A 16,838-nucleotide genomic window follows, 5' to 3' on the forward strand; every position below is an offset into this window, starting at 1 on the left:
GGGTTAGGGTTTCCAAAATTAGGGTTTTCAGCAGCAATCAGGGTTAGGGTTTCCCGCATGCTCTCGGGCAAACACGTCATCACTTTGTGACAGCGTATATGTCATGTAATGTATGTGTGCATGTCATATACAATACAAATGTCTGTATGTTGATATGAGCTAAAGAGCGAGTGTCTTTGTGCACACATTGCTAAAGAATGGATATTGAACATATACATAGAATGTGAAACCATGAAGCTTCTAACTCAATTTTTTTTTGCAAAAGAAGTAGGCTGCCAATTATAGGTATTAGGTTCCCAAAGCAGAATGCAATTGTAACACTTTCTTAGCACAGGACCAGAATGTAGAAATCGAAGGATTCGACCTATAAATAATCAAGCTATTTGAAAAATGAAGGCATTAAAAAAAAACAATCAGTACTATAGTACTGGATGACTAGTATGCATTATTAGTACGTACTGCATGGAACAACATATGTAGTGCTCCTCTCCAATAGTTGGTAGATCCGCTGCTCTGGGGGTTCCAAAGTGTATCTACGTGTCTCTATCTGCAGCTGATGGGAGGAGGTCCAACGCTATCCTGTAACACATTGAAGCCCGTGCAACTAGTTAAAATCTATTTATCTTGGCCGTAAAATAAATTTATCCCGAGTAATGTGAAGAAAACTCCTTTTGTAAAAAGCCATTTTCTTCCCCAACTCCTCATCCATGTCCCCTGTTTGAGATCCTGTTCATTGATCTCTGAATGTGTGCATGCGAGTCACGGTGTGCCCAAGGAGTATTGAAAGGGTGGCAATGCATCCATAGCAAAGCCATGCAGCTGAAGCCAGGCTGACATTTGTGCATACCAACATCTAGAGTCTCCTCCCCTGTAGCTGTCGAGACTACTTGAGGGCCAATCTATAGAGAGAGAGCTTCAATTGGGATAAGCATGGATTGTGGCAAATGCTCTGTTTATTGGTGAGATAACACTCTTGTTGGGAACTGCAGGGAGGAAGGATTGTTTGTTCAAAATGTACACCAATAGAGTGCTGTAAAAGGCAGCTGTTTGATATCTTACAGAAGCTTTTGGGTTTCCAGTTTCTTTGCTTTAATTGTAGTAGAGGGCTTGAGAGCTTTTTTTTTTGGTTTTAGGAATGTTTTTAGAATTGTGCGATAGCTTGATATATCTGAGTTTTTGTTGTAAATGACCAGACTGGTTTCTGTTTTCTATAATGTACCTTTTGCAGAAATGTTACTCATGCATTAAGTTCTGATTGCCTCAGATTATAGCAAGAGCTTCAAAGCAAGGTGAAGATCCCTTAGTGCTGAGTGATCGCTTTTGCAAAGAGTTTCATTCCGACATGGAAGCCCTTCAGTGTCTTCCAGCAACTGTGGAGCCTCGTGTTACAACTCATATGGTGTCGATCATCAAGTTGATTGAACAAGTAGGTTCTATTGATGCATTCAGACTTATAAAAGTCATTTTTTTGGATTGATGCTTGAGTCATTGTGATGAAAAAGTCTTTCTTAAATTTTCGAGGGTCTCTTGTCTGACTCTCCTGGCCACTGCCGTCAGTTTTTAGTTGACATAATACTTTATTCATTTTCTCCTGATCTATAAGTTGTGTCAAATATGGTAGCCTGGGCAAACACAACGTGCTAAATTCGGTAGCCTCTGCACACATGTGTAGAGCATTTTTACAATGCTGGAACGAACATGCCAAAATTCTTGCTCCACTCATATTACACTGTTAATGCAAATGCAATTTACTGCTCGTAGATGCTTTCAAGTTTGTAGTGTATCGTCACATGGATTATCAGATGCGTTTAGGGCCTCTTACCGTTTGAGTTGCATGGGACATAGAGTAGTCTTTCCTTTCCCCTTGTCTAGAGCTTGTGTCTCTCAATAAAGTTGGCTCTATCCTGATGAAGGTGTGGCTTTCATGGGCTCAAGTGGGAAACCACAAGGAATCAGACCCGTAAAAGACAGTTTTTCTTTTTGGGGTGAATGTGAATGTGTGGAATCACACGTTTCAACAATCGTGCAGTACTCAGCTATTGAGGATGGTTTCAATTTCAGATAGTGGACAAGGGATATGGTTATGTTCTGGAGAATGGAGATGTCTACTTTTCTGTTGACAAATATGTTGAGGAGCATGGTACATATGGATCTCTATCTGGTCGTGACTTTGATGAAAATCGAGCTGGTGAGCGTGTCGCCGTTGATGAACGAAAGCACAATCCAGCAGATTTTGCTTTGTGGAAAGTATGTATAAAGTAATGGTATTTGGAATATAGCAATTTTGGGTGTTGACCTCACCACTTGATATGTGGATTTTTTTGGTCCCTGTTTTCTAGAGTGCGAAGCAAGATGAGCCTGCCTGGAAAAGTCCATGGGGCCTGGGTCGGCCAGGTTGGCACATTGAGTGTAGTGCCATGAGTGCAGAGCATCTTGGTTCATGCTTTGATATTCACGGTGGAGGCATGGATCTGATCTTTCCTCATCATGAGAATGAAATAGCTCAGAGTTGTGCGGCATGTCCCCAGAGTCGTGTCAATTACTGGTTGCACAATGGGTTTGTGACTGTCGACACGCAAAAAATGTCCAAGTCACTGGGAAACTTTTTCACCATCCGAGAGGTATGTCATTGGTGCTTGTATATATGCGTGAATTCTCTGAATTTTTTCTTACACGTCCACTTGCATGCTTATCTGCACGCAAAATGCTGCCCATGGGCAGAATAGGTACTCTGCTTGATATTGTCAAGAGACATCAGAATGAGCATTGTGTGGAACGCTAAACATTTTGTATTGCACTGACAGGTTTTGGAACGGTATCATCCCACTGCCATAAGGCTTTTCTTGCTTGGCACACATTATCGGTCTCCTATCAATTATTCTAACTACCAGCTCGAGAAAGCTTCTGATCGAGCGTACTACATCTACCAGGTTCATCTCGTTTGGCTTGGTTAAGATGCGGTCGCACAACTCTCTTTTATACGTGACAATCTTAAAGTTGCCTCTCTCTTTGACAGACCTTGGAGGACTCTGCACAGTCTATTTCTACTGATGCTAATGGGGACTCACCCATATCTACAGAAGGCAAAGCTTGTATAGAAAGGCTGCAGGGTTTGTTCAAATGCTCAATGGCAGATGATTTGCTGACACCAGCTGTTATTGCAGCCCTTTCAGAACCCCTCAAAGTTATGAACGATCTCCTACATACAAAACAGGTGTGCCTTCATCGCACCTCTCTTTCTCAGTACTACGTTCCGTTGATTCGTGCGATGGCCTGAGTGCCACTTCTTTCCTGGGTTGTGTAGGGTCGAAAAGACAAAAGTCGGCTCACATATTTAAAGGCACTGCAAACTGAGGTGAAACAGATCTTGGAGGTCTTGGGTCTGTTTCCAAATAGCCTTCCGCAGGTAAGCTTTCTAGAACATTGCATGCACCTGTAGATTTCGTCTTCACAAGTCTTATCAATGGCAGTGTGTCTCAAAACTTGTTTCAGCACCCATGAAATGTGTAGTGTGTCAAACGCCTGAGATGTTTCACTCATGCTTGAATCATCTTCTACGACAATCTAAGCGTGCTTTGCGCCTGTATGTTTTGTTCAGTCCTTATGCAGCCATGAAAAAATCCACCCTGAAATACGGAATGTTTCAAGGTGAAGTCACTTTAAAGTCATTAGAATTCATCAGGGAAAATGTAAAAACAAAAAGGGTGGTTGGCATTGCATGAAATTTGTGCCCTTATTACTTCCCTACTCAAGGTAAGCTTTTTAATATATAACCCTTTTGCCAGGTTCTCAATGAAATGAAGGTGAAGGCATTACGGAGAGCTAACTTGACTAGTGCGGATGTTGATATTCAGTTGAAAGAGAGGGCAGAGGCAAGATCTTCAAAAGATTATGCCAAATCTGACATCATTAGAGATAGATTGGCATCTTTGGGAATAGCTGTAATGGATACCCCTCAAGGTACCATTTGGCGTCCATGCATTCCAACAGACATGTCTTGACTCTCAATCCTAATAGCATAAGAGCTTTTAAATTTGCAAACAAAGCCAATATTCTGTTTTTACTTGACAAAATGGCATCAATGCGTTCCCACAGATCTTTTTTGATCCTCAATAATCCTGTATAGAATTCTTTGAATTTGCAAGGAAAATCAACACTCTATTATTGTTGAGTTTTAACTTCAAGAATGCTTATGTATCTTCATGGTACACTGAAATAGTAAATGCTGGCTTAATGCGTTGATTCAGGATGATACGCCGTGGTCAGTCCTCGTTACTTAAATCCATTTGTTTGGAAACAGTTTCATCTTGCTGAAAGCAATTTTTAACCTTGTCCCATAAAACCACATTTTAGAACTTAAATTTGGAACATGCATGTATACAATTTTTGTCAAGTTCTTGTTTGAATATGAAAAGATCAATTTCCACTTCTTGGGTTCAGAGTCGATGGGGCCATATTTTTAAAGAGCGAGTGTGTTCGAATGTTGGTGGCTTTCTATATATGTACATTTACATACACATATATTTACCCACACACACACACACACACACACACACACACACAAACACACACACACAATAATAACACTATTAGGTATTTTGGGAATTATATCATGGGAATTCTAAAATTTATTGGTTTCATGTAATATGCAAAATTTTCATCAGCAATTTGGAAAGGAGAGTGATAAACATGGATGGTGGTGTTTCTGAACACTATCAAGAAACAACCATTTTAGGGTGTATTGTACCCATGAAAGAGAATGATGGATGCCATGTAACAGACAAGGCACAAGACAAGCAAGTTTGAGAAGGTAACATTGATTACTTGTACCTAAAAAGCACAATACAAGCAAGTTTGAAAAATTAATTACTTGTATCCATGAGAGAGAACGATGGACACCATGTAACCTAAAGAGCACAAGACAAGCAAGTTTGAAAAGGTATTGTTAAAAAGGACTACAATAATGATATACCCTTTAAAACCAATGAATTTGTCCGCCTCCTCTTGTAGAGCACTCATGGTGCTCCTATCTTGTCAATGAGATCAAGTTTTTGCCAAAAATCAATGTAGAAGAACACTTCCGCTAAAATCATGAGCTTTCCAAGATCTTTGATTATACTACTCCAATGAGCACATTTGTCTAATATCTATAATACCTTGGCACATTTGTCTAATATCTCTAATACCTTAGACAATGTTTATGTGATGCATAGTTATCAATTATCTTTTGAAATAATTGTACCTTCTGTATGGTCACACACGCGTTAGTTATGTCTTGTATGCAACTATGCAAATCTTTTGGTAACTATGGAGATGGCATAGTTGCATTAATAACATATTACTGATAACTAGTGCACGCTTGACCACATCCTCTTAGAATCCTTATCATTTGATAGCCAATTGTGTTTGAATGGAAACGTGGTGTCCTATTTGTTTGGCAATTACACATAACAAACATGAATGTTATTACATCAGGTGTGGTAAGTGGAGCCACAATGCTGATCCTCCAAAGGAGCCTTTTATTAAATTGGCACGTGTGGATTAGGCTCGAAAAAATGATCTCCAGAGGGACACGATAAAGGCGCTGGGCGTGACCATGGTTGCAAATGGCCTCAAAATCAAGATAGAGTGAAATAATGTTTGTTTTGCTTAGAATTAGGCTAGTGGCATTCAAATTGTTTTGAACCTATGGAGCATAATGCATGAGGGCTTTGCATTCAGCAATAGCTTGAGGTTGACACAAGGCAATTGGCCTTAGGCCTCTTAGGACACACGCTTTTTAAAGGTTCTTGTTTGAAGATAATTAGGATTAAGTCGTGCACACTTTGATGTTTATAGTGCAAAATCATTTTAACTAGAATCATATGTGGGATTGTAAAAGGCCATGGAGGTGAACCCAATTTGGACCTCCAAATCCCCCCGAACAAAACACAAAAATTGGTAAAGTGGCCATTTAGGGAGCTTCCTGAATGCGAATCGAGCCCTATAAAATACCTAGCATACACTTTGATGGTTTTCAAGTCCCCAACTAAATTCCACTCAAAGGGGTCCAAAAGGGTCGAGGTGGATTCAACACCATTAACTACTCCATGTCTGTAGATTTACTTTTATTAAAGTTTGGGAGCACTCATTTGAAAAATAATAGATTTTAAAGTAAAGATTATAGTGTGAAAGGGCCCTTCTAAAATGGGCCCTTATAAATATAAGGATCTACTCACTTGTCACTTGGTTCTTCTCTCATTCTTATAGGTGAGTTCCTACCATACCCCATGGAGTGCACCAAACAAACTTCCAAAGAGCATTCACCTACTAACAAAAACACTCTCCAAGGTTGTGAGAAGCCGAAGTGTCTTAATAACACAACAAGATTCTCACAAACACCTAGCCATTCTTGGCACTCTCAAGCTCTACGAAAGGTAGTTAGGGAGAGGCCTCATGGCGGGCTCATGATCTACAGGCAAAGGAGCTGCAAGCACAATAGCCACCATGCCAAAGAATGAAGGTCTGCACCAAATGATGGAGAGAAGAAGAAGAGGAATCATCATCTTCGAGTGACAGGGAAGATCCACAATTCCAAGAAGTGCAACCAAGAGATTCTTGAGCTCAAGTGGTGAATATTGACAATGAGTTAGAGATAGAGCTACAATGGCCATGTGCTCAAACACCACACACACATAGGGTGCCAGTGGTACCTCATGGGCAAGGAGCTCTCCCTAGAGCACAAGATCAGGAGGCAAGGAGAGAGGAGGACAATGAGGAGCCAGAGGAGGAAGCACCATCAATGGTGAAGCATGTAAACCGCCACAAATCCAATTTATTTAAGAAGCCCAAGTGCCACCCATCGACTAACGTGCAAGTGCCCCCTAGACAACCCCAGCACTGCCAAAATTTAGCACTACAAAACATGCACCCAACTCCAAAACATGTTCTTCTTAGCATCACATGTATATTGTATGTCCCTTATGCATCCATACATACTATCTATATATTTCTCAATTGATGCAAGTACATTTGATTGCATAATTCTCGTACCATGAAAATACATTATTGGATCTATTCCAAAGATGCATTGAACTCCAAAACATGCTCTTCTTAGCATCACATGTATATCCTACGTCACTTAAGCATCCATACCTGCTATCTATACAAAAAAGGGTGACAAGTTAGACTGCAATTGTTTGGAATTTTCATTATCAAAACCATATTTCAACATTCAAGTTTGTAAAATGACTTTTTCATAGGGTTAAATTGTAGGGTTATCGTGATCTCAAAGTTGTAGCATGATAATTCTTGAACCCAAAGACGAGGTATTCTACATGAGGAGCTTTCCTAGGACACTATTTCTCAAGAGAATGATCTTAGGACCATTTTAAAAGTAGTATATTCCTAGGGTTATGCTTCTTAGAGGTCCATGTTGCTTAAAATAATTATTCTAGGGCAAATGTGATACTATGTGTGGTCCTAGGACTATGATGTTTACTATGTTTTCAAGATATTGTAGGTCAAAAATGGTCCCAAGAAAGTGCTCCTTGGACCATGATTCCTGTAAAAAATTGAATTTTTAGAAATGTTCTTGCAACCCTGGTTACAACCATTCTATGTTTAGGACCATTTTTTTTAATGGTAGTAAGACATTAAATATGAAAGGGGTCATATTACAAGTGTCCTAAAATGCTTCCTAGGGAATGGTCATGGGACCATGATTTTAGTAGCAAGGGAGAATTATCCTAATAAAATGGACCCATGTCCAAGTTTGTTAGTATGTTCAAGGAGATGATGTCAGTAGTAAGGGAGAATTATCCTAATAAAATGGACCCATGTCCAAGTTTCTTAGTATGTTCTAGGAGAATTGTCCTGGGACCCTCTATGAGTAGTGGTCCTATGTCTTCCTCTAATAACTAGGGGAATGGGCTTTGGACCATTATGAAAGAAGTGTGTTAGTACCATTCTACATTGAAGAATTCTCCTAGGAACGTTCTTCTTTTAAGAGGATAATGGTCCCATTGTTACCCACTAGATTTTTGGATAAGAGGTGAACAATTGTCTATCATACATATTGTCTTTGCACGTTGCTCAAGTAGGCTTCTCTAAGACAAATTGTGGTAAAATGCATCTAGGATTCATACTACTATTGCTTATGTCTACACAATGAAACTTAACAAAGAATTTTGTCTTTGGCTCAAACTTTGAGGCCTAAAGTACAAAGTCTCAGGCAATTCACATTGTAGTGTCTTAAACTTGGGGGGGGGGGGGGGGGGGGGGGGGGGTGTGTGTGTGTGTGTGTGTGTGTGTGTGTGTGTGTGTGTGTGTTTGGTAATTGCTTAAGGACGAAGTTTGCATAGGCCCACAAACATCACTATGCACAAGCTGCAACTTGTATGTATATCTTACTGAACCATGCTTTGGAAACTTTGAATGTTATATCTTACCCAAAATATAGCCTTCACAAACATGCTTCGCAAGTGCTTCAAGAGGCGGTGACGGGAGCAAAGTGACGCCCGAATCCCGACGGCCTCTAAAACGACGGGGGCCGATGGCACGTCTCAAGTCGGTCACGATAAAGCGAACAGAGGGGGCACCACCTAGCTTTGAGCGGCTAGGACGCAGACCATGATGATGTAATCACCGCAAACTCACACACACACACACACACACACACACACACAGAGAGAGAGAGAGAGAGAGAGAGAGAGAGAGATTGACAAATGATGAAAACCCTTGGGGGTGTGAGGGAGAATTATTTCTGCAGTATTTACAATGACCTTCCTTCCAGCGAGGCGGCACACCGTAGTGATAGAGAGGTTGGGGAGAAAATGGTCAAACTACTTGGTGCGTTCTCTAACGATGACTCGATGATTGTGAAATTTGCTACCAAGAACGTGTATGTGTGTGTGCATCGACCATTGGAGTCGAGAGGTGGACGTAGCTTCCTTCACATGGTGCAATTCCCAAAGCAAACCATCACACAAGCCCCCTCCCAGTGATGCCAATAGTGTCAATTCTTCCCACTAAAACTCTACCAAGTGCTGACCTTTCATGAGCTGCCCCCCCCGATACTGACCTCTCAGTGTTCTTTTATAGGTGTTGGCTGCTTGGATTAGGGTAATCCCGGTTTGATTGGTAAGCTAATTGGGGAGACAAAGCAAAGCGGCGGGCCCGAGGTGGTTTACCCTTGCTTTGTTTTGGGAGTTATTAAAAATGAAAACCTCTAGGTGGGCCTTTGTGACCATCACCTAAAGAGAGGGAATTTACAAATTGGGAATTTTACAAGGCTTGGGTGAAAATTGAAAAATGATGATGATAACCTACAAATTACTGAAAATGGTGTCGTGGTTGCGTGATACCGGCGAATGGTGTGTTGCCGGTGCGTCGGTGTAGCGCGTATATCTTTTCGGGGTCGGTCGGGACATGCCTTCGGCGCATTTCTTTGCTTCGGTGTCGGCGGCGCGTGCTTTGGGCCGTCTTCTTCTTTGTCGATGTTGATGTCGTTTTGGTTTTTTTTCCTTCTTTTTTGTATTTTTAGGTGCGTGCGTATATGCGTGTCGTGTGTATGTATGTGGGTATATGTGGGTGAGTGTGTGTGTATATATATAGATGTGTGTGCGTGTGTATTTATATGTGTGTGCGTATGCGTGCGTGGGAACGGGGGGGTGTCTGTGTGTGGTTAAAGTATATATATAGAATATATATATATTTTTTGCTTTTTCGATGACGCTATGGTGACGCAGAGGCGGAGGGGTGAAGATGGAGTGAGAGAGGGGGAATGGGTGCGCAGTGTGTGTGTGTGTGGTGTGTGGGTTGCTTACAACGGCGCCTACGGGCTGTGTACAAAGAGAGCACGAGCGGGAGAGCGAAACGGGGCTGCCTGCGGGCTGATACAGAGCGCGAGCGGGAGAGAATGAGGATGGGGAGAGAGAGGGGGGGTGAGAGGATAGGGGGTGGGTGGTGTGTGTGTATCTAAGGCTCCCGCAAGGGCCCGGGCCCGAGGGTGCAAGCGTGAGAGGGAGAGGCCAGGCTTGACAGCGGCTGCAAAGGAAGGGGGTATGTAGTCAACAGGAGAGGGAGAGAATGTTATAGAGGGAGAGAGAGGTGGCTTAGAGGCGGTTCCCACCAAGGGAAGAGAAGGAGAGAGAGGGGAATGTGAGGTTGTGAGGGGGGGGGGGGGGTGAGAGAGAGAGAGAGAGAGAGAGAGAGAGAGAGAGAGAGAGAGAGAGAGGATCCTCTAAGACCTGCGGGACCGCTCCCAAGAGAGAGAGAGCTAGAGCTAGGTGAAGATGGGGGGAGGGGGGGGGGGGTGTTAGGCCAGTGGTATGCCAGGGTTCGGGGGGAGAAGAAAACAGGGGGGTTATAGCGGCCCGCCGGGGCTGGAGTGTGGACAAGCAGAGAGAGGGAGGGAGAAAATTTGGAAGAGAGAGAGGGAGAATCATATCTGCGGCGGCCCGTCGGAGGGTGTGACAGAGGCACCAATGCACCTACCGGGCCGGGTGATGCAGCGGAAACAGAGTAGGAGAGAGAGAGAATATTGGCGAAGCCGGGCAGTAAGAGAGAAAGGGGTCATCTTTTGGCAATAATGGAGGGGTGTGGCCAAACTGGCAGCACCCCACTAGTGGTTAACCTTGGGGGGGGGGGGGGGGGGGGGGGTTATGGTGAATGGTAAGGGCTTCTTTTTGTTTTTGTTTTTTGTTTTTTTTTTTTGTAACAAGCCTTCCCTTCCTTAGGGTGTGGTTCTCACGGTCACGGTTTCGAAAGCCGACTATCATTAGCCCTCCCATCTGGCTAGAGGCATTCATGCTTCTAGCCCTTCCTCTGTATCTTTAGTTGTGGAGTTAGAGGGTTCTCCCTCTTCTGGAATGTTTAGCATAAACTCTGGATCAAACCTAAGAAAATACCTTTTCAGCCTCCATCCATTGACTCTAGTCTTGTGAATTCTCCCATCTGCTTCCATCAACTTATCGTTGCCGTTGTCATAGCGTTTCTTAACAATGAATGGTCCTTCCCATCTGGGTTGAAATTTGTTGTCCTTCCTGGTGTCAAATCTGTTGTCGTATCTCAGCACTAACATACCTTTTTCCAGGCCCTTCTCTTTAAGCCCTTGATTGAAAGTGAGCCGGCGTCGTTCTGCCTGCGTTGCATAGTGGTTGATTGCTTCTTCCCTATCTAGTTGGAGCCTCTCCAGATCTAGGATGTGGTTTCAGAGATTTATAATTGGGCGCTGTATGTGGCTAGCCAAGACTCGTAGGCTAGCTATCTGTACCTCAATGGGTAGAACTGCCTCCTTCCCATAAACTAGAGGGAAAGTGGTGAAACCTAGTGATGTTTGGAACGTCGTTCGGTAGGCCCAAAGAGCTGCCATGAGATGTTTATCCCAGTCTCCTGTGTGGTTGTTCACCTGCTTTGTGATGATTTTGCAAATCATTCCATTTACCTTCTCTACCAGACCATTGCATTGTGGATAGTATGGTGTGGAATGTCGGCGTGTGATGCCTAACTTCTTCATCAATTCTCCCACCAGATCGCCTCTGAAACCTGGTCCTCTATCTGATATTATCTCTAGAGGAGTGCCAAAACGGCAACAGATATGCTCGAAAATGAACTTTGCTACCTCTTGGGCTGTAATGCGGGTGGTGACTGTTGCTTCTGCCCATCGAGTCATGTAGTCTACACCCACTATGATGTACAACTTACCTGATTGAGCCCTTGGTAAAGGACCGATTGCATATATTCCCCATTTCTCAAATGGACCATATGAGAAGATAGGAGTTTGTGGCTCGTAGGTTAATGTGCGATCACTAGCCACTTGACAAGCCTTGCATGTTTAACACCAATGGTGTACATCCCTGTTGAAGCTAGGCCAAGAGTATCCTGCTTGTAGAATCTTCCTACTGGTGATATCTACAGCAAAATGACCGCCGCAGACGCCATCATGGCAACTTGAAATTACCTCTGTGATCTCACAAGAGGTTGGCACCCGCCTGAGAATCCGATCCTTGCCCTTACAATACAAGTGTTCATTTACAAGGCGGTATCTGGTAGCCTTCCTTACCAGCCATTGTTTCTGGCCTTTGGTGTATCCTTCCGGACATTCTCCTGTATCTAGAAAGCTGACGATATTAGGCATAACATCACTGCCTTGAAAGAGGGGTAGCTTCAGTTTGATTGCTCCTACGAGAACGTCTTGTATTCTTTCTTTGGCTAGAGCATCTGCCTCCTGATTTTCTGCTCGGGGGACATGAAATAGTTTCACTGCTTCAAATTTCCTTAGAAGATCCTTAACTTGGCGTAGTTGACCAAGTAAAACTTGATTTTTACAAACCCAAGTGTCATTTATCTGCCTTATTAAAAGCAAAGCATCGCCAAACACATTTAGGCGCTGAATTCCTTGTGAAATACATTGTTCCAACCCAAGAATTACGGCTGCATATTCTGCTTCATTGTTGGAGTGGGAGTGTAATAACTGCCCGATGGAGAATACTCTTTCTTGTTGCTCATTGAAAATGACTATGCCAACTGCAGACTGGTCCATTGTTCTTTTGTATGCTCCGTCAAAGAATAGAGAGTGAGCTCTTTCTAGCTTAGGATTCTCTACCATTGGTGTTTCTTCCTTTGCTTCCGTGTTGACCTTCATCTTCTTCTCATAGTGGCGATGAGTGAGAATTCCCGCTAAACTAGCCCTGGTGGAGTTTTCTACTTGCATGGTGTAGTCAAACTCTTGTAATCTAATTAGCCACTTAGAGATCCTAGATGAGACATCCATGTGTCGCATTACATATGGGAAAACCTCCTCCATTATCAGGATTACAAAGGGTCTAGGCAGGAGATAGGAGTGGAACTTTGTGGTAGCAAACATTAGTGCAAGAACCATGTGTTCTACTTCGGTAAATCCCTTTTTTGACGGGGTCATGACACGACTAGAGAAGTAAATAGGACGCATGAAAGAATTTTGGGTGTCCTTTTACATTAGCACGGCTCCGAGTGTATCACTTCCTACACTAGGGTTCACATAAAATGGCTTGTCCCACTTAGGGGGTGGAATGGTGGGAAGCTTAGCTAGGATTTGATTTACCTCGGTAAATTGCTGCTCATTTCCTTCACTCCATGAGAAGACATCCCTCTGGGTGATTTGTTGTAGGGGGAGGACCACTTGAGATAACAAGTGAATCAACCTGCTTAAGTATCTTACCTTCTGAAGGAAGTATTACGAGGGAGAAGATGGAAACACCACCCTTCCTGTGGAATTCAATGGTGTAAAAACCATGGCAATCCTTGACAGTGGAGCTGGTGTGGCCATTGCAACCAAAGAGGCTTGGAAAAAATGGGGAAAACCTGCCTTGATATCCACACGAATGACCCTGCAGCTTGCAGACAGACACAAGGAAAAGCCCCTAGGACTGCTAGAAAAAGTACTTGTTACTTCTTGTGGCATTGAATATGAACACACTTTTGCTGTTGTTGACTTTGGCAAGAAGAACAACTATGACATCATTCTGGGAAGAACATTCATGTGACAATTGAAAATGGTCCAAGATTGGGGTTATGACCATATATACCTGAGACATATGGAAACCATAACAAAGATAAACTTGAGGGACCATAGCTATAGGGATGTGATGAGAACACCGGTTGAGGAGTTTGATTCCGCCACAGTAGCAGGATCAGAACTTCCAGCTTGGTTAGGTAAGCCTAAAGAACTGTGGATGTGTGGAGCTTCACAATGTGGTAGCTTGAAACGTGAGGAATGTATCCTAGAGCGGGTTATAGAGGATATGGACTATATCCCAGAACCATTTCCTGAAGAAGAGTTAGAGCCTTTTGGATGGGAACACATCTTGGCTACTCTGGACGTGTGCGCCGTGGAGGATGCTCCCACAACAAAGTTTTGTGATGAAAATGGCTATGATGTCGTTCCTTATTTTGCAGTGAGTGTAATCCAGGAAAACGAAGAGATCCAGACATCAACAAGCTCTCGAAATAAGGAGCAAACAAAGAAATGTGGAGGATCAAAAGATGAAGAAGACGACGAGTTCTATGACTCTGTAGAACACTTCGAGCTTCAAGAAGATCAACGACCCAAGAATCAATGTCATCGCTACACGAATAAAGTGCATCAAAAGTGGATTCCAAAGTCCTCCGTCAAGACACAGCCACCAGAAGCATCCTCATACATGGATCCTAATAAGGATGCAAAGACTCAGCTAGGAGGAATACGACCAGAGCAACGAGCTAACAATGCTCTAATCAATGGGCTAGACAAGTCCTCCAAGAAACTACCACCCACGAGCAAACAGAAAGTAACTTTCCACTACCAGCCAAAAATCAAGGGAAAGTACAAGAAGTCAACCTTGCTGAGGATAGTAGCGATAGTGATGAATCTTACGACATCCCCTATCATCAACTCAGGCCATCACTATCACCAACCCCTTCAGCAACAACCATGACAGGTCAAAAGAACAGGACAACAAGTCAAAGCCAAAAAGCTCGACAAATTTGGATACCAAAAAGCCAGATCGGCCAAAAACAGATATGGATAAAGAAGACAAAGATCTCTAATGACAAATCACAAGATCCAACACCAAAACAAAAACAAGGAAAGCGTGCACGAACGAGTAGGAATATCACAAAGTCGCAATCTTTCACAACTCAGGTTTGGGCTCCAACGAAGTTGATTCAAGCACAAAAATATCAGGAATTCATTTGGATTCCAAAACAACCACAATATCAACTTTTAAAGCTTGACTCCCGTCAACAACCAAGTGTACAAGGGCTGAAGCAAAGACCAGTGTCGACTCACACAACAAAAAGGTGGATCCCAAAGAAGTCTCTTCAAACACAAACGAAGCACGGGCAAGTATGGGTTCCCAAACGAGAGCCAACAACAAAACAACCAATAATCGCAAAGAAATGGGTCCCAAAGAAGAACAACAAAACTGTTGTCAGTGCATCGCCGCTTGAATTCTTACAATTCTTCCTACGATTACAGTACAGTTAGAAGAGAGCAAGTCGCTTCAATCAAGCAACGATACACGAGATTCAAAGACCATTATATTGCTTAGAATAGGAAGCCTCTCCAACAAATTCCAATAAGCAAATTGCTTATACCCACATCTTGCACAACATAAATCTTTTCCATGCATTGACTGTGTATGCATAATAGGGCTACATTATGAGGCCTGCATAGGCACAACTTTTAATTGCCCAAGCACAACACATACCCTTTGCGATACCCTGTCATAAAGGATGAATCCAAATAGGAAGGGGGGAGGCATTCTAAATGCGGACCTAACATTATGGCTATTAGAGGGCAATGTTTTGTGAGAGGCATTGAATTTTTGCGTTTTATTGTGATAATTTTTTGACGAAATTTAGAGTATATGCCTTCATAGTAGTGTTACAGAGGAGTATGGGGACAAAATCCATATATGAGCCCCTAGGGACATGTGTATAGTGTACATAGCATTTAGATTTCTATTTGAATGATTGTTCTTTTGTTAAGTTTTAAGATTTTCTTTGTTTATTATTAAGAAAAAATAAAAAAAATCCATAATCCACATGAAGTAAAGACCGACGAGAGGCCTGAGCACTACAAAGAGAAGAAGGTACAGGAAAACGATGAAACTTCACGAAGTATGTCTCAGCAGCCACTACAACAGCCGAAGAACTTGTCACAAAGCAGTGTCAACATGCAACCGACAAGTCATAAAAGTCAGAGTCGAGTAGCTAAGCCACAAAATGAGTGAGGTGTTAGTCCCAAAGCTTCAAGTAATATTCTCTATGGTCTAAGCGTCTTAGCTATTCTAGGTACTGCTCAAGTTGGAAGAGTTGAGCATATTTACGTTGTGTCGCTCATGCTGGTATAGGTGAGCAAAAGAGTCGAAGTCTAAGTACTTAAGTCTGGTGAAGTGAAGGAGAAGGTCCAAAAGACTCTCACGTACTGAGCACAGTGAGATACGAGTGGAGAAAATTCTACATCGAAAACCCTTCTTGGAAAGGTGGAAGCTATTGAGACATCTTTTGATGTCACATGTGGTACATTTATTCCTCGAAACACCCATCATCTCCTTCTTTCACATTGCATGCTTTTGGTGACAAATTTCTCATATGCATATAGAGTGTCCCATAATTGGCACTTGCATCAGGCACTCTTTCCGTGTTTCACCCAAGCACTCACCTTTCATGAACATGTACTTCACGTTCAACTGCCCAACTCCAATAAGAGCGTATACCAAAGGCATTTTTTTCCCACCAGGTTTTTTCCCTTTGGTCATCCAGGTTTTAGACCCTAATCTAAAGACACCTATCACCATCCTCTTGTACATATTCCTTCTACATCAACAATAAGGAAATGCTACTCAAATCAATTGACAAATGAATTGGAGCACCAATTTCAGATCATAGCATACTTCTCCTCAATGGCGAGTCGAAGAATGGCCTACAATGACAAAGCTGCAGACAACACTAACAACATGATTGCACAGGAACAAAGAAGTCCCCAATGAAGAAGAGCAGACATAAAAGTAATCAGAGGATCTCAAAAGATGAATGGCTATGATGATAGATGTCCGCTCTAATGGATCGACAAAGTTACAAGCAGTGCAACAGATGAAGCCAAAATGACAGCAAAGACCACATCGCCATCGATAATCAGGTCATGGTGGGGACGACATGAACGCGGAAGGGGGGTGTGTTGACCGTCGGGTCAACAACACAACATAACTCAAGTTTCGTACCAAAGTCTTATCTTTTGCGAGTTATGAAATGCTGCGGATCATGGCTATAAACATCATTTGTAATGAGTAGTTATTCTAGTTTCAGAAGCCGGGGTGCAATGGCACTTCCAGATT

General features: G+C 42.6%; 1 protein-coding gene across 2 annotated transcripts in view; it reads left to right on the forward strand.

Annotated features, from left to right (window-relative positions):
• The window catches only part of LOC147424882 (cysteine--tRNA ligase, chloroplastic/mitochondrial-like), a 42,916-nt gene extending 38,670 nt beyond the window's left edge, over nt 1-4,246 (forward strand). For both annotated transcript variants that reach the window (XM_086500242.1, XM_086500243.1), the window contains exons 3-9: nt 1,265-1,426; nt 2,062-2,247; nt 2,340-2,621; nt 2,805-2,930; nt 3,017-3,214; nt 3,305-3,406; nt 3,786-4,246. In XM_086500242.1, coding sequence (XP_086356368.1) covers nt 1,265-1,426; nt 2,062-2,247; nt 2,340-2,621; nt 2,805-2,930; nt 3,017-3,214; nt 3,305-3,406; nt 3,786-4,001 — 1,272 coding nt within the window. In that variant the 3' untranslated portion in view covers nt 4,002-4,246. The remainder of the gene's footprint in view (nt 1-1,264; nt 1,427-2,061; nt 2,248-2,339; nt 2,622-2,804; nt 2,931-3,016; nt 3,215-3,304; nt 3,407-3,785) is intronic.
• The last annotated feature ends 12,592 nt before the right edge of the window (nt 4,247-16,838 follow it).

This window comes from Adiantum capillus-veneris, chromosome 25, assembly GCF_014529385.1.
Source record: "Adiantum capillus-veneris isolate H3 chromosome 25, ASM1452938v2, whole genome shotgun sequence".
NCBI classification, from domain to species: domain Eukaryota; kingdom Viridiplantae; phylum Streptophyta; class Polypodiopsida; order Polypodiales; family Pteridaceae; genus Adiantum; species Adiantum capillus-veneris.